Source organism: Diabrotica undecimpunctata, chromosome 8 (assembly GCF_040954645.1).
Source record: "Diabrotica undecimpunctata isolate CICGRU chromosome 8, icDiaUnde3, whole genome shotgun sequence".
Classification (NCBI taxonomy): Eukaryota; Metazoa; Arthropoda; class Insecta; order Coleoptera; family Chrysomelidae; genus Diabrotica; species Diabrotica undecimpunctata.
The window spans coordinates 23,409,355-23,434,117 of NC_092810.1; the positions used below are offsets into that span (position 1 = coordinate 23,409,355).

The 24,763-nt window shown below is 35.1% G+C and overlaps 1 protein-coding gene across 2 annotated transcripts in view; it reads left to right on the plus strand.

Moving 5' to 3' along the window:
• Positions 1 to 24,763, plus strand: part of LOC140447277 (SH2 domain-containing protein 4A-like) — a 169,591-nt gene that overhangs the window by 124,265 nt on the left and 20,563 nt on the right. For both annotated transcript variants that reach the window (XM_072539844.1, XM_072539845.1), the window contains exons 2-3: positions 11,939 to 12,162; positions 22,937 to 23,141. In XM_072539844.1, coding sequence (XP_072395945.1) covers positions 11,947 to 12,162; positions 22,937 to 23,141 — 421 coding nt within the window. In that variant the 5' untranslated portion in view covers positions 11,939 to 11,946. The remainder of the gene's footprint in view (positions 1 to 11,938; positions 12,163 to 22,936; positions 23,142 to 24,763) is intronic.

Below are 24,763 nucleotides of genomic sequence, written 5' to 3' on the forward strand. Positions count from 1 at the left end.
GCCTTGCAATTTTTAGAAGGCTCAGATTAAGGCAGTTATCTGAATTGTGTTTCGAAACTATTTTACGGATTTAATATCAGATGTCGCTATTGCGTCCGGTTCGAAGCCATTTTATTGTTGCTTCTTAAAGACAGAAAGATTTATTTTTCACGTTGAGAACGCCTATGAATAACTGTTCTGATGAGCTTTATTAAAGCGAAATACGTATAAACAGATACATAGACGATTTGTACGTGAAATGAAATCTTGACTGTCTTTTTCAAAATAAATTATAGTTTCTGTGACGAAACATGGCATAAAATATCTTTTTTTATTTACTGTTTAAAGTTCAAGTCATGTGATTTTAAAAAATAATTTGTTTATTTAAATCCATTTTACTCCACTTTCTCAAAAGTTTAGTTAGTGAATTTTACCTCTAGATACGACGAATTATCCAGGACGCTGATTTAACATACACAATCTACATATTGTATCTACCGCGAGCTTACGAAGTTTGAAAAACTCCGTTTTAATAAACAAATTACGGTAAGATTTTGTATACAAAATTACGGTATTCTGTATTTTAAATTCTATTACCCTGTTCTTTCTCCGTCAACGCTATTTATAATAATAATTACTTTAACGGGCAACATTTTGGCTTTTGTTCTTATTTAATTATTTATAAAAAAGTTCTGTTACGAAACACAAAAATGGTAATTGTTATGACTATTCTTATCCTTCAATTTTTTGGTCGACTTAATACGTTCAACCGCCTAAAAAAGGAATTCAATCTCGCGGTTACCTTGCGTCCGTGATATTTCACGTTATTCTCTTTGGTAAATAAAAACATAAATTATAACAGAGAGGTTGCAAATATTGGAATTAAAGAATGATTGAAGCCGTTATGAGATTCGTTTTATGAATTTGTTTTTATAAAGTCATTTGTATAGATTCGTTACAAGTCGAAACTAATGTAAAAATACTCGTAAATTCTTATTGACAACACACAACAACTGAAGGATAAGTAGTTAAATAAAGTTATAATTGATGTCAAAAGTGTTTAACATCATTTAAGATTCGTTTAGTAAAGCAATTTGTATAGATTCGTTACAAGTTCGAAACATACGTAAAACTATTTATAAATTCTTAATGGTAATAGACAAAAAATGAAATAGAGGTAATTAATGTGATTGATGACAAAAGCGTTTAACCCATTAACGCCCAGATTAACTTTTCTTTTACAAATTTTACTGCAATTTTTATTACACGTCTCTTTGACCTAAAGTTAGAAGGAAACATGATTTTTTGTCAAATTTTAATTAGAAAAAAAAAATACAGACTGATACCTTATGGTATCACTGGGAACTTATGATATATGCAATTTACAAAAAAAATATTTAGAATGATACGAAACAAAACACTTATCATGCATTGTGTCCTCCCAAATATAGTACAACCAATTCCAGGGCAATGTCTTCAATTACAAGGAACAACAAAATGATTGTCATACCTTACTTCTGCGAAAGGTTCCATGTGAACCTTCTTTCTGTCAGCACCTGTCGATTTGACGCTATCTATCTATCTAATTAGCCTTCTTCGGTCCATCTTTGGACATAGGCCTCCCCAATCCTTTTCCATTCTTCTCTGTCTGTCGCTACAGTCATCCACCTAGAGCCCACGTGCTTCTTGATATCATCTGACCATCTCATTTGGGGCCTTCCTCTGCTTCGTTTATATTCCCATGGTCTCCAACTTATAAGAATTTTGTTCAATCGGTCTTCTTTTTGTCTTATATTGTGTCCGGCAAATCTCCATTTCAATTTTGCAACTTCTTGTCTAACATCGGTCACTTTTGTTTTCTCTCTTATCCACTCGTTTCTCTTTTGATCCATTAGTCTTATGTGCAACATTTGTCTTTCCATTGCTCTTTGGGTTTTTATGATTTTGTCCATGTTTGCTTTTGTAAATGTCCACTTTTGGGAACCATAAGAGAGAACAGAGTGTACGCATTGATTGTATACTTTGGTCTTAAGATGCTGTGGATATCATTTGTTTTTAAGAATGTAGCTTAGTTTGCCACCGCCCATGCCAGTCTAACTCGTCTTTTTATCTTTGCTGTTTGATTGTCTTTGTTAAGTTTTATAGTTTGACCCAGATATAATATATAATCCTGAACTTGTTCTATTTCATCTTGTCCGATCCTCATTGTGATGTCTTCATCTGTATTTGTTATGATTTTGGTCTTGCTGTAATTCATATTAGGGCTATTCAGTTCTTTCATCATTTCAAATAATTCTTCTTTTTATCGGTTATCAATGCGATGTCATCAGCGTACCTTTTAGATGGTTCAAGCGTTGTCCACAAATTTGTATACATTTTTATTCCCATTCTAATCTTTCGGTAATATTGTGTCACCCTGTCTCACGCCTCTATTTATTTGTATTGATTTTGTTCCTTCATATACTTTAATTGTTGTTTTGGCTTCCTTATATATATTGGCTATTAGTTCCGTATATCTATGGTCAATTCTGCTGTTAATCAAAGAGCTTTTCACTGTCCAATGTTCGTCACTGTCGAAAGTATTTTCATACTTAGTAAATGGTCACTTGTGCTGAACCCATTTCTAAAACCAGCTTGTTCTTTCGTCTGGTTTCGAGTGTTATAGGACGGTAGTTTTTTATATCTGCTTTATCCCCTTTCTTGTGTAGGACAACGATTACGGATTCCTTCCAGTTGGTTGGGATTCTTTTTTCTTTTAATATCTTGTTAAAAAGGGAATGTAGAATATTAATTACCACTTTTCCACCATATTTCAGCATCTCTGCAGTTATTCCATCTTTTCCAGGCGATTTGTTGTTTTTCATTTCTTTCAATGCCTTCTTTATTTCTGATTTGCTTATTTCTCGCTGTAGCTCTGAGTTGACATTTTTTATTTTAGCCTTAAGTTGGTTTTTAATTTCTTCTGGTGGTTCCTTTTTTGTTTTATATAATTCTGAGTAGAAATAGTGGATTATATTTATGATGTCATCTTTAATGTTTGTTTCTACTCCGTTTACATTTTGTTTATTTCACGCTTACCTAATTTCGGTCGTAAGCATTTTATATTTTTGTTGTTCTGTATTACTTCTTCTATTTTTATTTCTTGTTCTTTTCTCTTATTTTTGGGTAAGTTGTTCTTTTAATAGGTCTTTGTATATCTCTTTATATTGCCCTAGTTTGTTTCTATCTACTAGATCCCAGTTTCTAATTATTTTTCTTTTCATTTCATAGTTACCGTCAATACTAATTTTTGCTCTGACCATCCTGTGATCGCTACCTGTTGTGAATCTGATAAAAACTGTTACATCTTTAATGATATATCGTTCCGTGAACAGTATGTAGTCGATCTCATTTTTTGTGAATCCATTAGGGCTGATCCGTGTCCATTTTCGTTGGGGTTTCTTTTCGTAAAAGGAGTTCATTGCGTATAGATGCTTTTCTTCTAGGTAGTTCATCAAAGTAGCAACTCTATCATTTCTCTGACCATACCCGAAATCTCCTATTTTAGTTTCTTCTTTGTTTGGTTTTCTATCCAGTTTGGCATTGAAATCTCCAATTACTAGTGTAAGACGATTTTTATGTTCTTCCATAGCCTTTGATATGGCTTCATAAAATAGTTCGATATCTTTGTCATCATAAGCTGTCGTGGGGGCATATACCTGGATAATTTTAATTGATATTCTTCTTATTTTAAGTATGACATAGGCACACGATCTAATATACCTTTGATAATTTGGACATGCTTCCTTATAGCTTTATTTATTATAAATCCTACTCCAAATTTACTATTCTTTTCATTTCCTTTATAATACAGTAGATTGCCGGATTTTAGCTGTATTCGGTTTTCTTCTTTTCGTCGAGATTCTGATAGGCCTATGATATCCCATTTTATGGTTATTAATTCTTCTTCCAGTTCATGTACTTTTTCATCCGTGGATATTGATCTAATATTGTATGTCCCTATTGACAGATTGACGGATTTTTTTAATTTATGTGCTCGTCTTAGTGGGTTTTTGTTTTTATCTATCAAAAGCGAATTATTGCCTTCCCCAGATACCGTGAGGCAGACCTTTGAGGTGTGGAATTCAGAAATTTTCTTACCCACCTGGGGACCATTTCCTTTTGTTTTATTATTCGCCATGATAAGTGGGGGGGTGGGGGTAATGGCAGTATGTTGACGCCATATCGAGTCAAAAAACCTGAACTATTTCGCGACGAAAATCGAGGTTGGTTACATTTTTGTTATTTTCTCTGTAAATGATCTAGGCATTGTTTAGTAATTAATTAGTTACCATCCAAGTAAATATGGGCCAGTACTACTTCTTTTCCCTAACACCTATTCTGTAGTTTGCCACTACAATTTAGTGACTACAATTATATTTAGTGACTACAATTATATTATAACGTGACGATGTTGCTGCATGGAGTATCTCTTTACTAACGAAGTTGGTAAAGCATCTGAAGAAGTTGAACCAACAGTCACCACTGAATTATCCATCCATCGAACTAATAGTATTCTGTCATCTTTATGTATTATAATTATGTTCTGAGGTGCCCCTGGATTTTTTAGAAAATGATGCTTTATTTGTCAGTGGGCACGTATTACCCAACCGATTATCACGAATTGTTCCAATTGCAGAAAATCCTAGGTACTTCAAACAAATTATAATTAGTAAACAAATTGTCAACATGAATGGCATAACGCAACTGTCTTTTATCGTCTGGTAAATCTTCCAAAAAATACGTACGAAAGGAGCAGAACATTTTCCAGAAAGAGATTCATAAGAATATATTTCCACGAAGATTGTTCCCTTGATATAAATCAAAATTGATCAGGTAGCCATAGTCATAGGTATTTAAACACCACATTTTGTAACCAAAACGTGTTGGTTTGCCACGGATAAATTGTTTACATCCGTGACGACTATACTAAAATATCATGGCTTCATCATATGAAACATTTTTACAGGCACAAAATTATCCAAACACCTTTTCTTCAGTTTGTCCATAAGTGGTGTAATTTCCACATCTTGTCTGATTCATTGATCTGTTTATTATTGGCAAAATGAATATATTTTTGAATTTCATTAAATCTATTGCGACGCTTAGTGTCGGTCACAAGTTTATTACTAAGATTGGCTTTTATATCCCAGTAATGCCTTTTTGATGGCACAGTGTTCTATCCAGTAAGAATTAATATTCCAAAGAAACATTTTAAATCTTCTACAGTTATATTTGGATTAGCTTGATTTTTAAATAAGGCATAGTTTCTTGTTTCCTCGCAAATAAGATTCATTATATCATCATCAAAAAACATTAAAACAATTCTGTACATGTCATACCTTCGCAGTCTTTGCAGCAGTCCGTGAGATTGTACTGGAGAATCTGAGGCAGTCGATTTCACGTCGCTCACAAGAATTCGGCCTTTCACAGACCACAACTAGACGAGTTTTGCATCGAGACTTAGGCCTATACCTATACAAAATGGAACTGATCCAGGAGCTACAAATAAAGAATCATCAATAACAACGTGTGTTCTCTGAATGGACTCTGGAGCAGGTGGAAACTGACCCTAACTTTTATAAAATCATCCTATCTTTGGACGAATGGGTACGTCAGCAAACAGAATTGTCGAATTTGAGACAATATCAATCCAAATGTGATCCAATAACGTCCAATACAGCCCGAAAAATTCATTGTTTGGTGTGGATTTGGGCTTTCAGGAACGACATGTGGTTTCAACAGGACAGCGTTACGTGCCACTTTGGGCTCTTAGATTCAACGTAACCAATGCCATCGATTAAATTCAGCTATTCAGCTATTCCGGCTCAGACATTTTAACGATGTTCTATATCATATTATATAATGGTATCGAGAGGCCTTTCAAATGAATAAAAATTTCATGATACCACACACATTTTGTTTTATTTAAATTTATTTAAAGGTTAGAGTAGCTCAATTAAAGACCTTGTAGTTCAAATTATAGGATTGATTATTACAAAAAAGTTGTTTATTCATTCTGATCCATATAACCATTGTAAAAAACGACAATACCTCTAAGAAAAGATAATAGAATTAACATTTATGTTTTTAAGCAATGTCAAGAAAAAAACATTAAAAAGTATTAACAATTTGAAATGGTCGATGTATGTATTAATACAACTATCAAACATTTCTCGATTCTATTGACTAATTAAAGCAAGATTTCGTTCCTGAAACGTTCATCTCTACTTTAGAACAACTATCAACTTTGATTATAGTAATAACGGATTATTCTCTTTGTTCGATCGGCGATTGCCATCAGATCTCAAGGCATTGACAGTACTCTTCCTACTCACCCACAATCAGTGATTAAGCACCGAGTACTACGTTAAATGTTATATCTACTTATGGTTAATTCCGTGTAACGATGTCGAAGCACCGATGGAAGGTCACTTGGTCCGAAGAAAGCCAAGGCTGGATAGTAAATACAGGGTGTTTAAGTACTGACTACCGATTTAGCAAGAAATAGAGGAATCAGGAACTTATGATTATAATTTATTATATATATATGTAGTCAAGTGTATTTCAAGGTACACAACAATCGAAATAGATTAGTTTACTGACGTTTAAATACATGAGATGTAGATACTGAATATCCGATTTCATTTCATTTCCCAAAACGGGTCATCATTTAATATTAACATTATAACATGGATTTGAACTGCAAAATGCCAAAACTCGTCAACTTGACCATATGGGTTGCATGGCTTCGAATTGAATCGAGCAAATACTTCCCGTCTTAGCTGTTTATCTTTTTAAAATTCCTAGGAAAAAAATGTTGTATTTCTTGAGTATAACTTCAGTATTCCTTCTTATGTGAGGTAACATTTCCTGTTTCTCTCTCTGTGCTTTTCTGGAAGACTGAATACTGAAACTGGCGCGATGATAACTTTTTAATTGTGCCGGTTAGATCGATATTTGCATAAATAATCCTTCGTTCTTGATAAGCAGGGATAAAAGTATCCCTTGTTAAATTTCTTTATTGATTCAAACGAATTTTTTCCATTCCTTATTTATGGATTTTTTCTAGGACTTTTCTTTTTTTAATAGCTTTCATTTAACCAAAGTAGTAGAAATCCGTTTTACTTGGCAAAACTAAAATTCAGATATTTGTCTACTGCGCTTTTTACAATATATAAAGCAAACAGATTGATGAATTAACCGATAAGGGAAATCTACAATTTGCATTTCACGACCTGTCATTCCACCACGGCAAATCTTCTTCTTTGAGTACCGTGCCCAAGTTTTAGGCGTGGGTTAGCTTCCATGAGGATTTGCCGATATCGTTCTCGATCATGCGCGGCATGTAATAATTCATCTGCTGATAAGCCAGTAGATTGACGAAGGTTTCGAAGCCATGAGTATTTCTTCCTACCATTTCCCCTTTTTCCGTCGATCTTTCCGTTGAGTATCAACTGCATTATTCTGTATCTGCTTCCTCTCATTATATGCCCCAGATATTCCAGTTTTCTCTTTTTTATCATCTTTATTAAGTCGCCTTCACCTTGACCTACTCTGTTGAAGACTTCTTTGTTTGAAATGTATTGAACCCATGATATTCTGAGCATTCTACGATATAACCACATCTCGAAGGCTTCTAATTTGTTCATGGTGTTAACCTTCATAATCCTGGTTTCACATCCATACAATAATACAGGATACACATAACATTTTAGGAACTTAATTCTCAGCTGTAAATTCAGCTGAGAATTGCTCAGAATAGATCTTCTTCTTCTTCTACTCCTTGGAGATCTTTCGATCTGTTTAATTTTGAAGCTGCCTCTGGTTAATTTCCTGGGAGGTAGATTGCCAACTATCCCTCCATCTTTTAGGTGGTCTTCCTGGAGGTCTTGAACCGGGCGGATTATTTTCTAGGGCAATTTTTGGGAGTCTATTTTTATCCATTCGTCTTACGACTGTACTACATCCTTTTACGCTGCCTTCCCCATCTTACAATATCTTGAATTTTGCACCGCTCTCTAATGTTTGTATTTCTAACCCTGTCTCTTCTTGTTTTGCCCACTATTGTTCTTAGGGTTTTCATCTCGGCAACCCTTAGCATCTGTTTCGTTTTGTTGGTATCTTCGAGCACATCGCCCGACTATGCCATATGTCATGATCGGTCATATGCAAGAATAGATCTAAGTTTCATAAATGCTCCTCTTGCAATTTCTATACGATTTAGTGTCTGGTTTATCCAACATCCTCTTCTTCTTCTTAACATGCCATACACCAAAGTGCGTAGGCGACTATCTCATTACTAGAATTCTGTTCTTGGCGGCGTGACACAGCTCGCCTGTATTGTGTATTCCTGTCCATTCTTTAATATTTCTTAACCAGGATAATTGTTTGCGGCCGGCTCCTCTCCTACCTTCGATCTTCCCTTGTAGGATTAACTGTGGTATTTCATATTTTGCTCCTCTCAATATGTGCCCAAGGTAACCAATCTTGCGTTTTTTAATTAATTTAAAGAGTTCTCTTTCCACGCCGGCTCTCTTAAGGACGTCATCGTTTCGAACTCTATCCACCCAAGGTATGCGCATGATTCTTCTTAATGACCACATTTCAAATGCTTCAAGTTTGTTGATAGATGTTTTTTTCAAAGTCCACGTTTCCATGCCATAAAGCAAGATGGACCATATGTAGCACTTGACCATTCTGTAGCGTATCTCGAAATGTAGGTTTTGATTACATAGGAGCGGTCTGAATTTCACAAAAGCTTGTCTTGCCATTTGTATTCGGGTTTTTATCTCTTGTTGTGGATCCGATTGATCATTGATTGTGGTGCCAAGGTATTTAAAAGTTTTCACGCGTTTTATGCGATCGTCACCTATGCATATTATCGGGTTTTCCAACATCCTAGGTATTTAAAATGGTTAACTTTTGTTATCGGTTCATTACTGACAATTAGTTGTATAGCGCCGAGGTCTTGTTTACTAACCACAAGTAACTTTGTCTTTGTTGTGTTTATGCTTAGTCCGTTATTAAAGCATTCTCTAGTGACTCGATCTATAAGGAATTGAAGATCTTCGATATTTTCAGCCATGATCGCGGTGTCATCTGCATATCTGATGTTGTTAATAGTTTCTCCCCCAATCCGAACTTCACATTGCCTTTCCAAGGCTTCGTTAAAAATTATTTCTGAGTAAACGTTAAACAAAGTTGGGGAACAACCCTGTCTAACACCTCTTTGAATACAAATTTTGTCTGTTTCTTTGCCGTCTACCAGAATAGAAGCTTCTTGATTCCAATATAGATGTTGTAAAAGTCTTAGATCTTTATCATCTATTCCAATCATTTCTAGATATTCGAACAGCCTACCATGTTGAACCCTATCAAACGCCTTCTCAAAATCTATAAAACAGACGTAAATTGGTTTCTGTACTTCCCATAATCGTTGAAGTAGTGTTACTTCAAAAAAGTTCTCAGAATACAAACGTTACGTTCTCAAAATACAAACATTTGTTTTTTTATTTTGAGAACGATTTCCGAAGTGGAAATTGAAACGTCAATAAACGTACTTTAACCTTTAATTGTGGCTTATTCCCATTTAAATAGTAATGTATATCAGTCCTTTTGCTATTCACGTGCAAAGGTAAGATAAAAAGTTTACCAAAATGGTGACCCGGGATTCCCTGGGAGTATTACAAATTAACATTCAAGAGTCTGAGTTTTATCGGTACCCCAAAGTTTTGCATACGTATACCAGTTCAACAGTTCAGTTCACAAAATGACAATGATGATTAATTTGAGCATTTGAGAAAATGAATGAGTTTCTTTTGTAATTCCTCGTACAATTTCCTCTGGCTTAACCTTCCGCGGCGAGAAAATCCTCATCCTGTCTTTCTTCGCGTGTTTTAATCGAAATAACAGGTATCTATCTTAGTTTCTTGGTAGAGTAACCACATACTATTTGTTTAATAAGCCCATAAAATGCGGTAATACCCGACGAATGAATAATTTATGAACTTTCTTCGGTTAACAAAAGTAAAAATTAAGTAAAAGTCCGCACACAATAGCAGTCTAATTAATTATAATTAAATAATTTTGCCAAATGAGTTTGTTGCATGTGTTTTATAATTTTTATTAGGTTTCCTCAATCGTTGACCTTTTGGGGGTGGGGCAAGGTCACCGTTATTCCGATTTCGGTTAATATTTAAATTAGTAAATTAACGGTGGGCCGTTGATGATGCGATTTCAAGGACTGTCTAATAAAATGTTCAAACTTATGTACATTATACTCACAAAGTATCGAATGATGTCATATACACACCGTATGAAAAATAGTTATTAAGTGCGTCTGCATAAACTCAATATTATTAAAATACCAAACTTAAGAGACCTCTTATAGGCATCGCATCTGAGTTCTTTAAGGAAGTTTAAAAAGTATCTGAAAAAATGTTTAGGAAAATCTTAATCCTAAAATATTGATTTTATTAATGTCCTACATAAAGGACAGATGTAGGTTATTGATCTTTTAAATAAAAAATAGTGTCCTTCTCATAGGACTCTGGTTGCCTATATTACGAGATTAGTAAAGATAAAAAAATTAAAGAAGTTAATATGTCTTTTATTTTTAAGACTACAAAACAAGATTCATTCTTATAACCAAAAAATGTACATTCTATAAATGTTTGAAATAATAAAAATATAAAATTTATGAATTTTCGGTAAAATCACTAAAACAACGTCTTGCAGTTGTAAAACATAAGAAAATTGAACATTTTTTGCAAACTATTTGCGATTCTACTATTAGTGGAATTCACTATTTATCAATATATTGATTAAAAAATGCATCCCACGCCCAGGAGCCTACATCATTTAGTAAATATGCAGGCTGTAACAACGATGATACCTCCGGAGTAAATGTGCCACACCATTTATCAGTTAAAGCGTTATTTTTATTAACTCTAGATTGCATGCTTGTCGTTTGTCTACCTCTTCCCATGTTCCTTTTTCTTGCAATACGGCCACGGCCTCGCTCTCGTTCATCCCTCCCGTCCTCGTCTTAAGGAATGTCTTCCTCGTCCAGAAGAATGAGGTTGAGTTACAAAAGACGTATTCGAAATAGCTGACAAAGATACACATCTAGAAACATCGCTGGAATCACTTTCTTCTACAATAGGCGAAATAGATCTAGATATATCTTCAGAATTTGTTCCTGCTTCATCAGAACTGGGTGTGTCGGTTTTATTTTCGAAATCTGGATCATTGTCATAGTCATCACTTGAAAAGTCATCATCTGATGCATCTGAATTATTGAGCGACCCTAATAATTCCTCCTCTGATAATGCTGAAAATAAAAACTGTAACCAACAAATGTCCTATACGAAGTACATAAAAAAATGTTAACGTAGAGTGTTTGCCACCGTATGCCTACATAAAAGATATAAACATTTTATCTGTTATTACTCATCATTTGTTTCTTTTTTTGAAAAAATATACTGTTTATATTAATTTGCAACCTTTTAAGAACACATTGAATAAAAAATGTGCTACAAATTATTTATGATTAAATAAATATTTGAAGATAGTACTTACCCCTTTTTCTCCAAACACGCTCACTACGACTGCTTTGTGCCATTGTCGCAGAAAAAATGAAATTATGCACGTGCTGTCCTGCTGTCGGTTTCGTAGTTTCAAAATATTCAAATAGAGTGCCACACAGGGATATAAACTTAATACATTATTTTTAGGAGGCGCTACGGGAATTCAAATGTTATGTTCTACCAATAGTAGATTTGCGGTCAGGAGGTTAATCAATTAATCAAAGTATTTTCGTTTATCTTTTTTATTGTTTATTTTATTTATGTTTTATGCACTATTAAATCTTTAATGCTCAGTATAATAATCTTACAAATGTTTGTTTTGCCTACAGATATCAAGATGCTGCAACAAATCCTACGCGACATGTATGTTGACCCAGAGATTCTAGCGGAGCTAGATGAAGATCAGAAGCAGACTCTGTTTTGCAAGATGCGCGAAGAGCAGGTGAGACGATGGAAGAGTTGGAATGACAGACTGGCTGATGATATGGTCAAAGAAACGAAAGGGAGCAAAAAGAAAGTTGATTTTTTACTGGGAGTTGATGGACAACCTTGGGTAAGTATGGTCATGAAAGGAATTAGATAATGATTTGGTAGACTAAAGGGTATATACAAAATTATTAATGTTAATGAATTGTTAACATCTCTTCTCAGTTTCAAGTAAAATATATTTACTCAACGAAAAAATAGTAACAACTATTAAAGACATTGTCTACACAAGTTAAAAAATAAGCCCAGTAACCAAGATATTGATGGAAGCACGTAGAAATAAGCAGAGAAGGGGCAAAGCTATAGAAAGAAATAACTTCACAAGTTTTAAACAGAATAACATCGAAAGTTATTAGAAAAGACATTGAAAACTTTAAAAAAGACGAAATATACAGATTATGAACAACAATAAAAGTGAAGGTGCCGAGGAGAAAATTAAGAGTAGAATTTTTTAAGAGAGTATAGGAATTCTACACCCACTTTACCCAGAGTCATCAAAAAGGTTTGCCACACTATACAAAATTAGCTAAAAGATTTAAAGTAGGTGACGGTTCTAACATAATGCCTGACATCACTACTGATAAAATAAAATTCTCTTTTGTCTTATCTCCTTCTTTAGCAAGATTATCAGTAATCTCATGACCAACAAATTGTTATACCCACAGCAAAGTTCCTTTAATTGAAGGGGCATGTTCAGTAAGGAAGCCTGTTATGACTCTGAGCTGATTCCTGTTTGTTTTCCTCAGTTTTCAGCTCTATTAGCACATGCCCGTCCAATATATATATTTTGCCATTTGTGTTTGATCGGATATATTTTCCCAGTATGAGGATTTATGTTACCTTCGGATCTAGCCTTTTTACCGATCGTGGAGGATGCTTTGTGGCACTCTCACGACCGGCTCTGGTCCGAAGTATTTGGTAAGTTCTTCTGGTAAGTTCATCAGCTTTTTTTGTTTCAAATTTCCACTTGGAAATGTACTTCAAGCATATATCTGGGCGCCATATAATGTTACGGAATCTCCAATGCAAAGAAAGTCAGAGGAGTTAACGTAGAATCGTTAAAAACCCTGCGGTAGCTAAGAAATTTCAGGAATGTCTAGAAGAAAAGCTAGTGGGCTGTACAGTTGGTATAGTCGAAAATGTTAACAACTGTTGGAGGTAGTGTAGAACTTTATTCGAGGCATTAGATGCACTTAAGACACGTAGGTCCCCCGGCCTAGATCAGATACCGTTCGAAGCGGTAAAGGGTCTAGGACGCGCGGAAGACATCAAGGTTGGTCCTGCGTCCCAAAACTGGGGAAAAATATCGCCCCATATGCCTCCTCCCATGCATCGGAAAGTTATACGAGAGGATGCTGCGAGGACGGATCGACGTTAAGAGATTATGTAAAGGGAAGAACACAATTGACGCAATTTTAAGTGTAATCGAGGCATTGCACAACATTGGAAATGAACACCGCTGGCCTGCTCTGCTGCTCTTTGATGTTAGACATGCATTCAACACTCTGCAGTGGAAAGAGGTGATGCGAGCATTGGAGGAGAGGAAGTGTCTTAAATATCTGTTAAATGTGATGGCAGAATATCTTTCCGAGAGAAAAATCAGTTAGAAAAGAGTTAAGAAGGTCACGCTCGAAGTTATGAACTGTGATTATGGAGAAGGTTTAACCCTCTTTGCTTTTGTGGATGATCTCGCTGTGCTGGAAGTAGCGCGAGACGAGCCGGATCTCTGATTGTGGGTAAGACATACCGGCAACGTCGTGAAGGACTGGAAGAGAGCATGGAAGACCGAAGTCGTCATTCTAAAAGGTAAACGGAAAAGACAAGGAATGGAACTCCAATGTGCAGGATTACAGCTAACAACAAAGAAATGCCTCAAATATCTGAGACTGACGCTACACCAATATGTGGTATAGGGAGGGGGGCATATACGGGTGGTAGTCCAGCAGCGAATAGTGTGGCTGCGATGGGGAGGGTGATGCCTAACATTGGAGGGCCCAAATCAAAAAGAAGGAGGGCCTTACACGGAATTGTATACACAGTCTGGAGTGGTAAAGATACCGATCTATAAGGAACTAATAATACGAGAAGACAGAACGAGTTTGTTGCGAGTAGCATGCGCCTACAGGACTGTATCTGCGGTGGCCTTGTGGAAATCACGGGTTGTGTTCCTCTGCATGTGTTAGCAGCAGAACGGAGACATCTCTATGAGAGAAGAGAGCATTTGACAACGATGTTTGACAACTTTGAAAGATGTCAAGAAGAGTAGAACAACACGAAAGATGTTGCCCAGTGGACCAAGATGCTAATCCCGAGCCTAAGAGACTGGTTGGACTATGGTCATAGGCGACTTGATTATTTCCTGACGCAAATGCTCACATGATATGGCTGTTTTAGGGCGTATCTTCATAGGTTCAGAAAGACAGATACAAATAAATGCCTATACTGGGTATAATTCGACACTTTTACACATAATGCTGGAGTGTAATAGATGGACTGTGGAGAAAAACAGAATGTATAGAGAAATAGGTATGAACGTATATCGAGAGGGGTATAATAGTGTTCACAATTACATCTGAACAGTAATTGAACAGAAAGAAGAAGAAGAGAAACACCAGCGGGACCAGTAAACTGCGCACAAGTAGGAGAGAGTGGTTTTAGCTGGTACGCAAGATAACAGGAAGACATCCGGTTGCAGGACCTCCTTCTAAGGGGAAATGGGCTCGGATGTACTTCTCTAACCTGAATGCAACACACGCCAGTCATCCGTAGGGATGGGTTAACCTGGTACGGTTTTTAGAAATTTCTTTCCTCAGAAAACAAAAAAAAAAGTGTAACTTTATTATTGGAAGAGGTAGCAACTGAAGTAATTGGAAGACAAAAGCGTGAAAAATAAAGTCGGACTAGTACGATAAAGCATGTGCATAAGAGCATAAGCCTCTTCTACAAGGCTCCAAGGACGAATAACTAAGAAGAGATGAAACACGAATACTGAGAAAAAAGTAGAAGGAGCATATAGGGAACTAACCAAGTATAACACACAAATGAAAGGGAAAAAATTCTACAAGAGGGTTAACCAGAACAGAAAGGAGTTCAAACCTAGATTATCAATAGTTAGAAACAGAACAGGAGAGATAATTTGTGATCAGGACAAGATACTAGAAAGAGAGGCAGAAAATTTTAAGGATATACTAAACATAAGTAGTGGGATGAGGCTGCAAGAAGCAGAAATATAGTTCGAAGGTGTGGAAGACGAAAGAGAGAAAGATAACATCCCAACAGAGGAAGAAGTCATCAAATCAATACAAAAATTGAAAGAAAACAAAGCTCCTGTAGAAGATGGCATTCCTTGTGAGCTTTAAAAACATGGCGCAAAAACTCTGACCTATTGTATAAGTAGGCTAGTAGCTGATTTGGAAGCAGGTAAAACTACCAGAAGACTGGAATAATATTGTACCTATTCATAAGAAAGGAGATCAAACAATTTGTGGTAACTACAGAGGAATACAGAATCACCGAGGTAAGACGTAGAACGAAGATTAGGGATATGGTGGATGAAATTACAAAAATGAAATGGCGCTGAGCAGGTCACGTAGCCTGATATAATGACAACAGGTGGACGCGGAAAATTATACAATGGAGACCAAGGACGACAACAAGAAGCAGGGGAAGACCTCAAAAAAGATGGTAGATGACATAAGAGCAGTGGCAGGCAAACAGTGGATTAGATTGGCGCAAGATAGAGAAAGATGGAAGCAATTGGGAGAGATCTACATTCAGGAGTGGATGGAAAATGGTTGACAAAGAAGAAGAAGAAGACAGAGGAATTACTCTCCTAAACGTGACCTACAAAATATTGGCCTACATTCCTTACGATTGACTATAGGGATATTGTGAAAACATAATAGGCAAATACTAGTGTGGGTTTCGCAAAGTAAAATTAACTATCCATCAAATATTCCTTCTAAAAGAAGCTTTGGAAGAAAAATATGAGTATCGAATTGATACTCACCATTTGTTTGTGGATTGTAGATATGCCTATGACAGTGTAGACAGAAACGCACTATACAAAGCCATGGTAGAATTCAATATCCCAATATATTAAGAGAAGTTGGTAAAAGCAACCCTCTCAACAGTCGAGTGTAAGGTTAGAGTTCAAAACGGAGTTAAGAATTTTCCAGACACAAATAGGACTTCGATAGGGAGATTCTTAAGTTCAAAGTAACTTTATAGAATTAAACGAATTATCCTCCAATAAAGTCGTCCCAGGAACGCAGCTCAAAGGTATTAACAATATCTTTTTAAAGTTATCTATTTTAAAATGTATAATATTATACGAGGCGTGTTTTTTAAGTAAGTACCGTTTTGGAATTAAAAAAAGACGTGCAAAGATATGGCAATAATTTTATTTTTACATGAAAGCCTGTACCGTAATCTACTTTTTTACATAATTTCCGTGAATATTGAGGCACTTGTCATAACGTGGCACCAGTTTTTGAATACTCTCCTGATAAAATTCTGCCGCCTGACTTGTTAACCACTGCATCACAAATGTTTTGACTTCGTTATCGGCTTGAAGACGCTGACCGCCCAGGTGTTTCTTCAAGTGCTGGAACAAATGGTAGTCGCTGGGCGCCAGATCAGGGCTGTATGGAGGATGATCTAGAGTTTCCCATTTAAATGATTTGATGAGATCTTTGGTCTGATTAGCCACATGTGGACGGGCATTGTCATGCAGCAAAACGATACCCTTACTCAACTTGCCACGTCTTTTGTTCTGGATTGCACGACGCAAATTTTTCAATGTCTCACAATAAGACGCTGCATTGATTGTCTCATTACGAGGCAGAAACTCCACTAGCAATACTCCTTTTCTGTCCCAAAAAACTGTGCACATGATTTTCCGGGCAGAAATTGTTTGCTTAAACTTCACTCTTTTGGGTGATGATCAATGTCGCCATTCCATGGATTGTTGTTTCGATTCTGGTGTGACGTAGGCCACCCACGTTTCGTCACCAGTAACAATTTGGTTTAAAAAATCTTCACTGTGGTACCGCTCAAGGAAAGTCAATGCACTGCCTAAACGTTGGGTTTTGTGCAAATCCGTCAACATTTTTGGAACCCAACGTGAACACAATTTCCGGTAATTCAAGTTTTCGGTAACAATGCGATACAAAACACTACGAGAATACTGAGGAAAGCAGTCGGACAATGATGAAATTGTAAAGCGTCTGTTTTCTCTCACCTTTTCGTCCACTTTCTGCACCAAATTTTCATTAACGACCGAAGGACGCCCACTCCGTTCTTCATCATGCACATTTGTGCGGCCATCTTTAAATGCTCTCCCCCATTTCCTTACCATTCCATCACTCATAATGTTTTGTCCGTAAACTTCAACGATCTCACGATGAATATCGATCGGTTTTACGCCTTTAGCACTAAGAAATCGTATAACAGCCCGTACTTCACAATCAGCGTGACTCACGATTGTTGAAGGCATCTTAAACACTGGAGTAAACAAGTATACAATGAAGAATCAGACTGTAATGGCGTCAGTGCGTAGACAAGAGATGTAGGTAACCAGCGCTCATGCGCGGAACAGCGACCGTAGCGCTGCGGCGGCGGAATCGCAAAACGGTACTTACTTAAAAAACATGCCTCGTATATCTGAATTGTCAAAATTAATAATAATAAATCAATTATCTAAATTGATTGTGAATTGTCACTTAATTTGTGCTAAAAATACGCTATTGAAGATGAAATAACTTAAGTCGTTCTCTAATAATTTGTCCAATTTTACTCTTTTTTTTTCAATTTGCAATCTACAATAATATAATTTAGTTTTTACAATAATTCCTAACACAAGTCATTGGTTTGAAACAAGAATATCCACCAGCAATAATGAAATTACAAACATTCATGTTTCTTTGTGGTATTCATAATTTCCTTATTAATTTCCAGTAAAGTTTTTTATGTACTTTTTATGTTTTCTATTTGATGAATCAACAAATGTGTCAACTGTTTTATTATTGTATTTTAAGAACCGAGAAGGTTTATGATTACGAGTTGTATTGTTTGTTCGAAAGTTAACAACAATTATTGTGAACTATATTGTAGTGAATATTAGATTTTTAGTACCGTTTCTAATTTCGAACAGAAAATTGCTGCCAAAATCTGATCTTTATGAGAAAAAATTTGAAAACCAAGAATGTTGTAAAATATAGCTACCTTAACTTAACATATAAACTTAACATCAACGTCGAGAATTATTACCCTACCATCAGAAATTAATGAACAACATGAAAATAAGAAAGTTATCTGGATTCAATTATGGTCTTTGCCACAGAAAAAGAAAGATCACTTAATTTTAGAACTATGCACTAACAAAAATCTTTGTCACAAGACTGACTGGCTGACTTCCCTATTTGTCTCTCTGCTCAAACCAAACAACGTAAAAAAATGAAATGACTGTCGATTAAGAAGTCTAATGTATCACATATTAAATCAACCAGTAAACGTAATACGGAATCAAATTGATTATATATATGATGAATGAATTTCCAATCGATACCCTCAGAAGAGAGTGTGTTATGTAAGTCAGAATTGTTAGTCTTGAGAAAGTTGGAAAGTTCATTGTTGGCACCTTTAAAGGTACTCCCATTATCGGAAAGAATAGAAGCGCATTTACCCCGTCGAGAAGTAAAACGTCTTAAAGCCGCTATAAAGCATTCCGTAGTCAGACTACTCTCAACCTCCAGTGTATAGCCTTTGTGGCCAGACAAATAAAAAGTGCTACATAACCCTTAATAGGCTTGTAGTTTCTCGTAACACGGTCCTTTAATGGAAGGGATCCCACATCAAGTTCCGAGTGGGTAAAGAGTCGTGAAGGAGTAAGAAGTGAAGAAGGTAGGTTACCCATTAAATAAGTTTCGAGTTTTGGAGCTGCCTTGAAACATGTGATGCAGTTTCTAACAGCCTTTCTAACGACATAGCGTCCATTGAGAGGCCAATATTTCTTTTGCAAGGAAGATAAAAGTAGCTGTGGATCAGCATGTTGTAATTTCATGTGCTCATGCCATACAAGTATGTATGTCTGTAAAATGATGTTTTCGTGGAATAACGATGGGATGCTTTCTCTCGTATGAGATGTCAGTATTGTGAAGTCTTCCACCAACTCCAAGAGAAGGATTCAGGGTGAGAAGTTTGCTTTTATGATCGACATGTTTTTTGAGATGTGTAAGATCATCAGAGAAATATTGATTTTGCACAATGCGAATGAGACAAATCAGAGAACAGGCAATTTCCTCACATGTTAAATCGTTAAAGGCTCTTTCTGGCATGGTTAGCCTGGAATTTTTGCAAAAACGTAATATATAGGCTACAGTTCGTTGTAATTTAGTTAAGGAAGAAATTTAGTAGAAGAGATTAACAGTACCTAGATCGAAGTTCAGGGATTTTAACCTGTTTAAAGGGTTGATGAGGCAAGAAATTTTCAGCCAATGAAAGCCATGGAGGGCCATGAAACCATAGATCAGAATTTTGTAGTGCCGTGGGTGAAATACCACGTGACAATAAATCTGCAGCATTTTCCTGTGTGTTTGTATATCTCCAGGAATTAGAATTAGTCAAGGATTGAATCTGTGAAATCCCGTTTTCAACGAAAGGTTTTAATAAGTTGGGGAGTGTATTGATCCATGCCAGAACAATGCTGGAATCACACCAATAAACAATTTCATCAAAATTAATTTGTAGTGATTGCTTTACTTTGCCCATCAATTCAAATAAGAGTAGGGCTCCAGAAAGTTCAAGTCGGGGAACTGTAAGAATATGTTTCAAAGGAGCTACCCTGGTTTTGGCACAGAGTAAATGACAACTTGTATTTCCCTGAGCATCTAGGGAACGAATAAAAATACAAGCACCATATGCTACAGTAGACGCATCGGAAAATCCATGTAATTGTGTGGATGTAAAATTGGAACTAGGAAATTGTTATTTATTACGATTGACTAATTGAGATTCATAATTTAACCATTTTGTATGAATATCCATGAGTACAACTTCATCCCAGGAAGTTTTTGGACGCCATAAGTCTTGTAGAATGATCTTATCGGTTATTGTAACTGCTGCTAAGATACCAAGAGGATCAAATATCCTTGAAATTGCAGAAATAATGTGTCTCTTAGTAACCTTAGAATTGTTTGCAGTAGGTTCAACATTAAAGAAGAAAATGTCTAATTTGGGATTCCAAAAGAGACCCAATGTTTTGACAGTTTCATTGGAACCTATGTCCAAAGGAGTGTTATCTATATCATCGATTTTTAATTCGGTTGAATTTGATTTCCATTTACTTAAATAAAAGCCATGTTTTGAAAGTAATTCAGTGGTTAAAGATTGGTTAAAGTTCGTCTAAGGTGGAACCACGGGTATGGAGATCGTCCACGTAAAAATCCCGTAAAATGATAGACGAAATATCAGGGAATTTGTCAGAATAAATATGAGCTACTTCTTGCTCACATCGCGTTGCTAAAACGCTGGCAGAAGCAGTGCCATAAGTTACATTATTTAAAGTATAAGTCTCAATAGATGAATTTGGATCAGAGACCGCCACAATATTTTTTGTAAGCAACGCTGATTTTCTTTTATAAGAATTTGTCGATACATTTTAACGATATCAGCAGTTAGTGCAAATTTGTGTTTTCGAAAACGTAAAATAATAGTGAAAAGGTCGTCTTGTAGTGTAGGGCCTACCATGAGTATATCGTTCAAAGAGAAGCCAGTGTCAGTTTTAGCAGATACGTCAACTACGACACGGATCTTGTTACCTTTGTAAACTCAATGATGGGGAAGAAAGAAGTGTGGATGAGATACTGAATTTGAAAGAAGTTTAGTCATATGCTTCAAAGATGAGTATTCACTGATGCATTGTGTGTAATCTGTTTTTAAAGTTGGGTTAGAGATTAATGTCTTTTCCAAAGAGAAAAACGTTTGGTAGCTGAAATCTCAGAATTACCAAGATTTGATAGAAAGTAACTTTAAAGGGAAAGAGACAATGAATCTGCCTGTAGAATTAAAGGAAGTAGTTTCTTTAAAGTGTTTTTCACATTGGAAGTTCTTCTTCAGAAAAGAACTTTGTTTTTGGAAATTCTTCAAGTTCCCAGAATTTCTGTAACTGATTTACGAGATTTCTGTTGCTATAAAAGTGACAATTTGTTTTGTTACAAGAAAGAAAAAGTATAGGATCAGATACAATCTAGCCAAGCTTGGGTTTGTGTAAAGTTGGTTGGCCATGTGATAACTTAATTTAACCAACGCATAAAAGATCCCAAAATGTGTCTGCACCGATTAAAATATCCATAGGTCGCTGGTTCAGATCCGGCTCGAAGGACCATAAATGATGATAACTGTCCAGTGGAAAACGGAATCTTGAATTCTTCCAGTTACTTGTTGGTTAATGTTATTATGACTTCCCGTGGTTTTAATAAAGAACTCAAGACTGAATGTAGTAAATGAAACTGTTTAATACTTCTATGTAAATGTAAATGTAAAAATATAAAAAAAAAATTTATTGTTTGTAATAATGAAATAAAAATAAATGTTACAAATATATTATTATTAACACATGTTGTTAGTTCGACGTTTTGAAACTGAATGGCTTTGCTGACAGGAGGGTTGATTTCAGCCAGATATCTTCCCGATAAGCCGTGGCGGGACTGGTTATCTTATCTTCGCGACAAGCTGTCGCCGGGATCAAATTCTGCAAAAGACGACAGGGGTGTCGTCAGGTCATTTAGGTTTTAACATTTGTAACTAAACAAATTAATTCTTAACTCGTAATTAAAAAAAAACCTTATTGGTTTTAAATACATCCTTACGGTAATGGTTTAATGGCCTTGACGGTAAACCTTAACCTCTATTTGAAGATTTCCATTTGTAATGAGCTGCCAGTTGTTAACAGATCGAGTTTAGATCGTTTATTCCTGCTATTAATATTTGTCGGTTTTTAATAATACATATATTAGAAGTCAGTTTCTATTTTAATTACCTACTATCTATATTAATTAATTTTTCCGTCGACCGTCCATTTATGATCAATTTTAACACTCAAAATCATTGATTAATGACCCCTATTAATGAATGATTTTCTATTAATGAACGATTTCATTATAGGCAACACAACATACATTGCTTGCATAAATTAATTAAACGCTCTGTGATTGGCAGTGACCTGTGGTGTAGGCAACCAAACATATACCTATTTATATTCCCACTAAAAAATTAATTTAAAATGAAGTAGCCGCTGTTAGTACTATCTGTCATTGTATGTCATTATTTACTTTATTATTTAAAATTCTGTGTATTTAAAAAATCAAAGGATGGATATTGACGAAGAGTTTAATTTAACTCCACCAGAATTTAACTTCTTCTATCACAGAATTTACAGGGGTCCAAGAAGACTTAAATATAAATTTGTCAAAATGCTATACAGCAGATAATCATTTATCAATATCTTCCTTTAATTTCAGTAATTGTACCATTTCGAATATTAATGTTTACTATAATAAAACTACCACTAAGGAAACTTTGAATAAAGTCAATGAAAGCTGAAAAAATTGTTGTTTATAGTTAAGTAAATAAATATTTAAACTAAGATATCTTTATTTCTGAAAAGTACGGTCGACGGAAAAGTTTTGTAACGAACTCGTGAATTAAAATGGCGATTAACAATCTCGAACATTAACGCGCTCGCTTCGCTCACGCGTTAAAATATCTCAATTGTTAATCGACCTTATTAATACACTTGTTAGTTAAATAACTATTAATTTTAATACCGTAATTTATTTTAGGTGTGGGTTATGGGCGAACACGGAGACGACAAATCCATAGACGATATTTTAAGAGAAGAAACGGCTGAAAAGGCAAGAATATTAGCCGAGAAAGAGACTGAAAAACTAAGAGAAGAGGTGAAAAAAGAAATGAAAGCTCAATTGATAGAAGACTATGTAGATTTAACTCATAAGATTGAAGAAAGTTTGCCTAAGCTAAGAATAGGTAAATTTCACTACAATTTTTATATTTATATTTCTAGTGTATTAGTTAAGTTGAAATTATTTGAAAATGTTTTGTCTTCTTATATGTTTCTTTCCTATTGGAAATCGGTTATCATCATGGATATTCTAATGTTGTTTTACAGTGGCTCTAAACAGTTTCTTTGTTGTGCAGTCAAATAACTCTCATCTCATATTACCTTTTACCTGGATAGTACCCTTTCATATTATTTGCATATTTTGTAGAAGTGTGTAGTTTATCCCCTCATTAAATGACCCAAATATTTCAAATTCCCCTTTTTTTTACAGTATTACTTCGGGCGTTTTATTCATTTGGCGTAGTACTTCTTCATTTGTGATTATGTCGACCCACTTTTTTCTCAGTTCAACTCTAAGGTTTTAAACACATAGAATCTTAAGATTTCAGTTCGAAGTGGAAGACTTACATCACGGCCAATAAATAATCTCTTCATTTTTATAAAAATGATCGTTGTAATTTCTATACCTCTTCAGATTTTAGAATTATAAATGACAGTATTGTAATTGTTAATGGACCGTGGAAGTGATGACGTAGATTTTATTGACATCTGTCAGTTTCACTTTCCAAACAAACCTTGTTTAGTGTGGATAATTTGTATTTTTCGTTATTTTTTCATTTTTTTTACAGAATCTTTCCGCTTTTTGCAATATCTAAGTATTCTAATAGTTACTACAACAATTTTACAAGGTTGTGTAAATAATAAAGAATGTTGTTTTATAAAAATAGCAATAAAATGCATGTATCAATAAAGTAAGGTTAGAATGTCTTTAATTTAAATTTTTAAACTATATTTCATAGAAATAGAACACTGAATTATGATGGTATTATCGTAAAAAACACTATACTTAAAAAAAAGCAGCAGAGAAAGCAAAATGTTAACTTTATAGAATTTAAAAAGTCTTGAGATTGGGCATTTCAACTTTTGTTTGGAAAGTAATTGACAGTTGTGCCGTCACACTTCCACTGTCCATAGCGCCTATTTTTATAAATGGTGGCTCTTACGTCATACGTTATGTCAACTGTCAAGTTTGATTTGTAAACGACGCCCTCTAACATCTGCCAAATACTTGCCAAAGCCTAGTATATTATAGCTTGAAATATGCTCTTCAGTACTAGTTTCTGAGATGTATTTTTTACAAAATTTTAACGTATATCCAAACCTTTGAATAGCTCATTATTTGAACAGCTATTACTATTAATTCTATCAGAGGATTTATTCTTATGATTCATTACACATCTTAAATCGTTTGTTTATCATTTTATTATTCTTTTTTAGCGTTCGTCGTTTTTTAAGTTATAATTTTTATCTTGATTTTGTAAAACATGCCCAGGTAATATAAATTTTTCGGAATGTTACGTAACTTTTAATTCCTTCAAATTTATTTTTATTATCATTCTGGCTTTACAACCCTGCTTGGGTCCTAGCCTCCTCAAGAATTTCTCTCCAGTCGTCCCTATCCATCGCCTTCCTCCGCCATGCACGTATTTCCATATTTCTCATGTCTTTATCGATGTTATCAAGGAACCATGTTCTAGGTCTTCCTTTTCTTCTCTGACCAATGGGTCTATCAAGGAGCGTTTTTCTA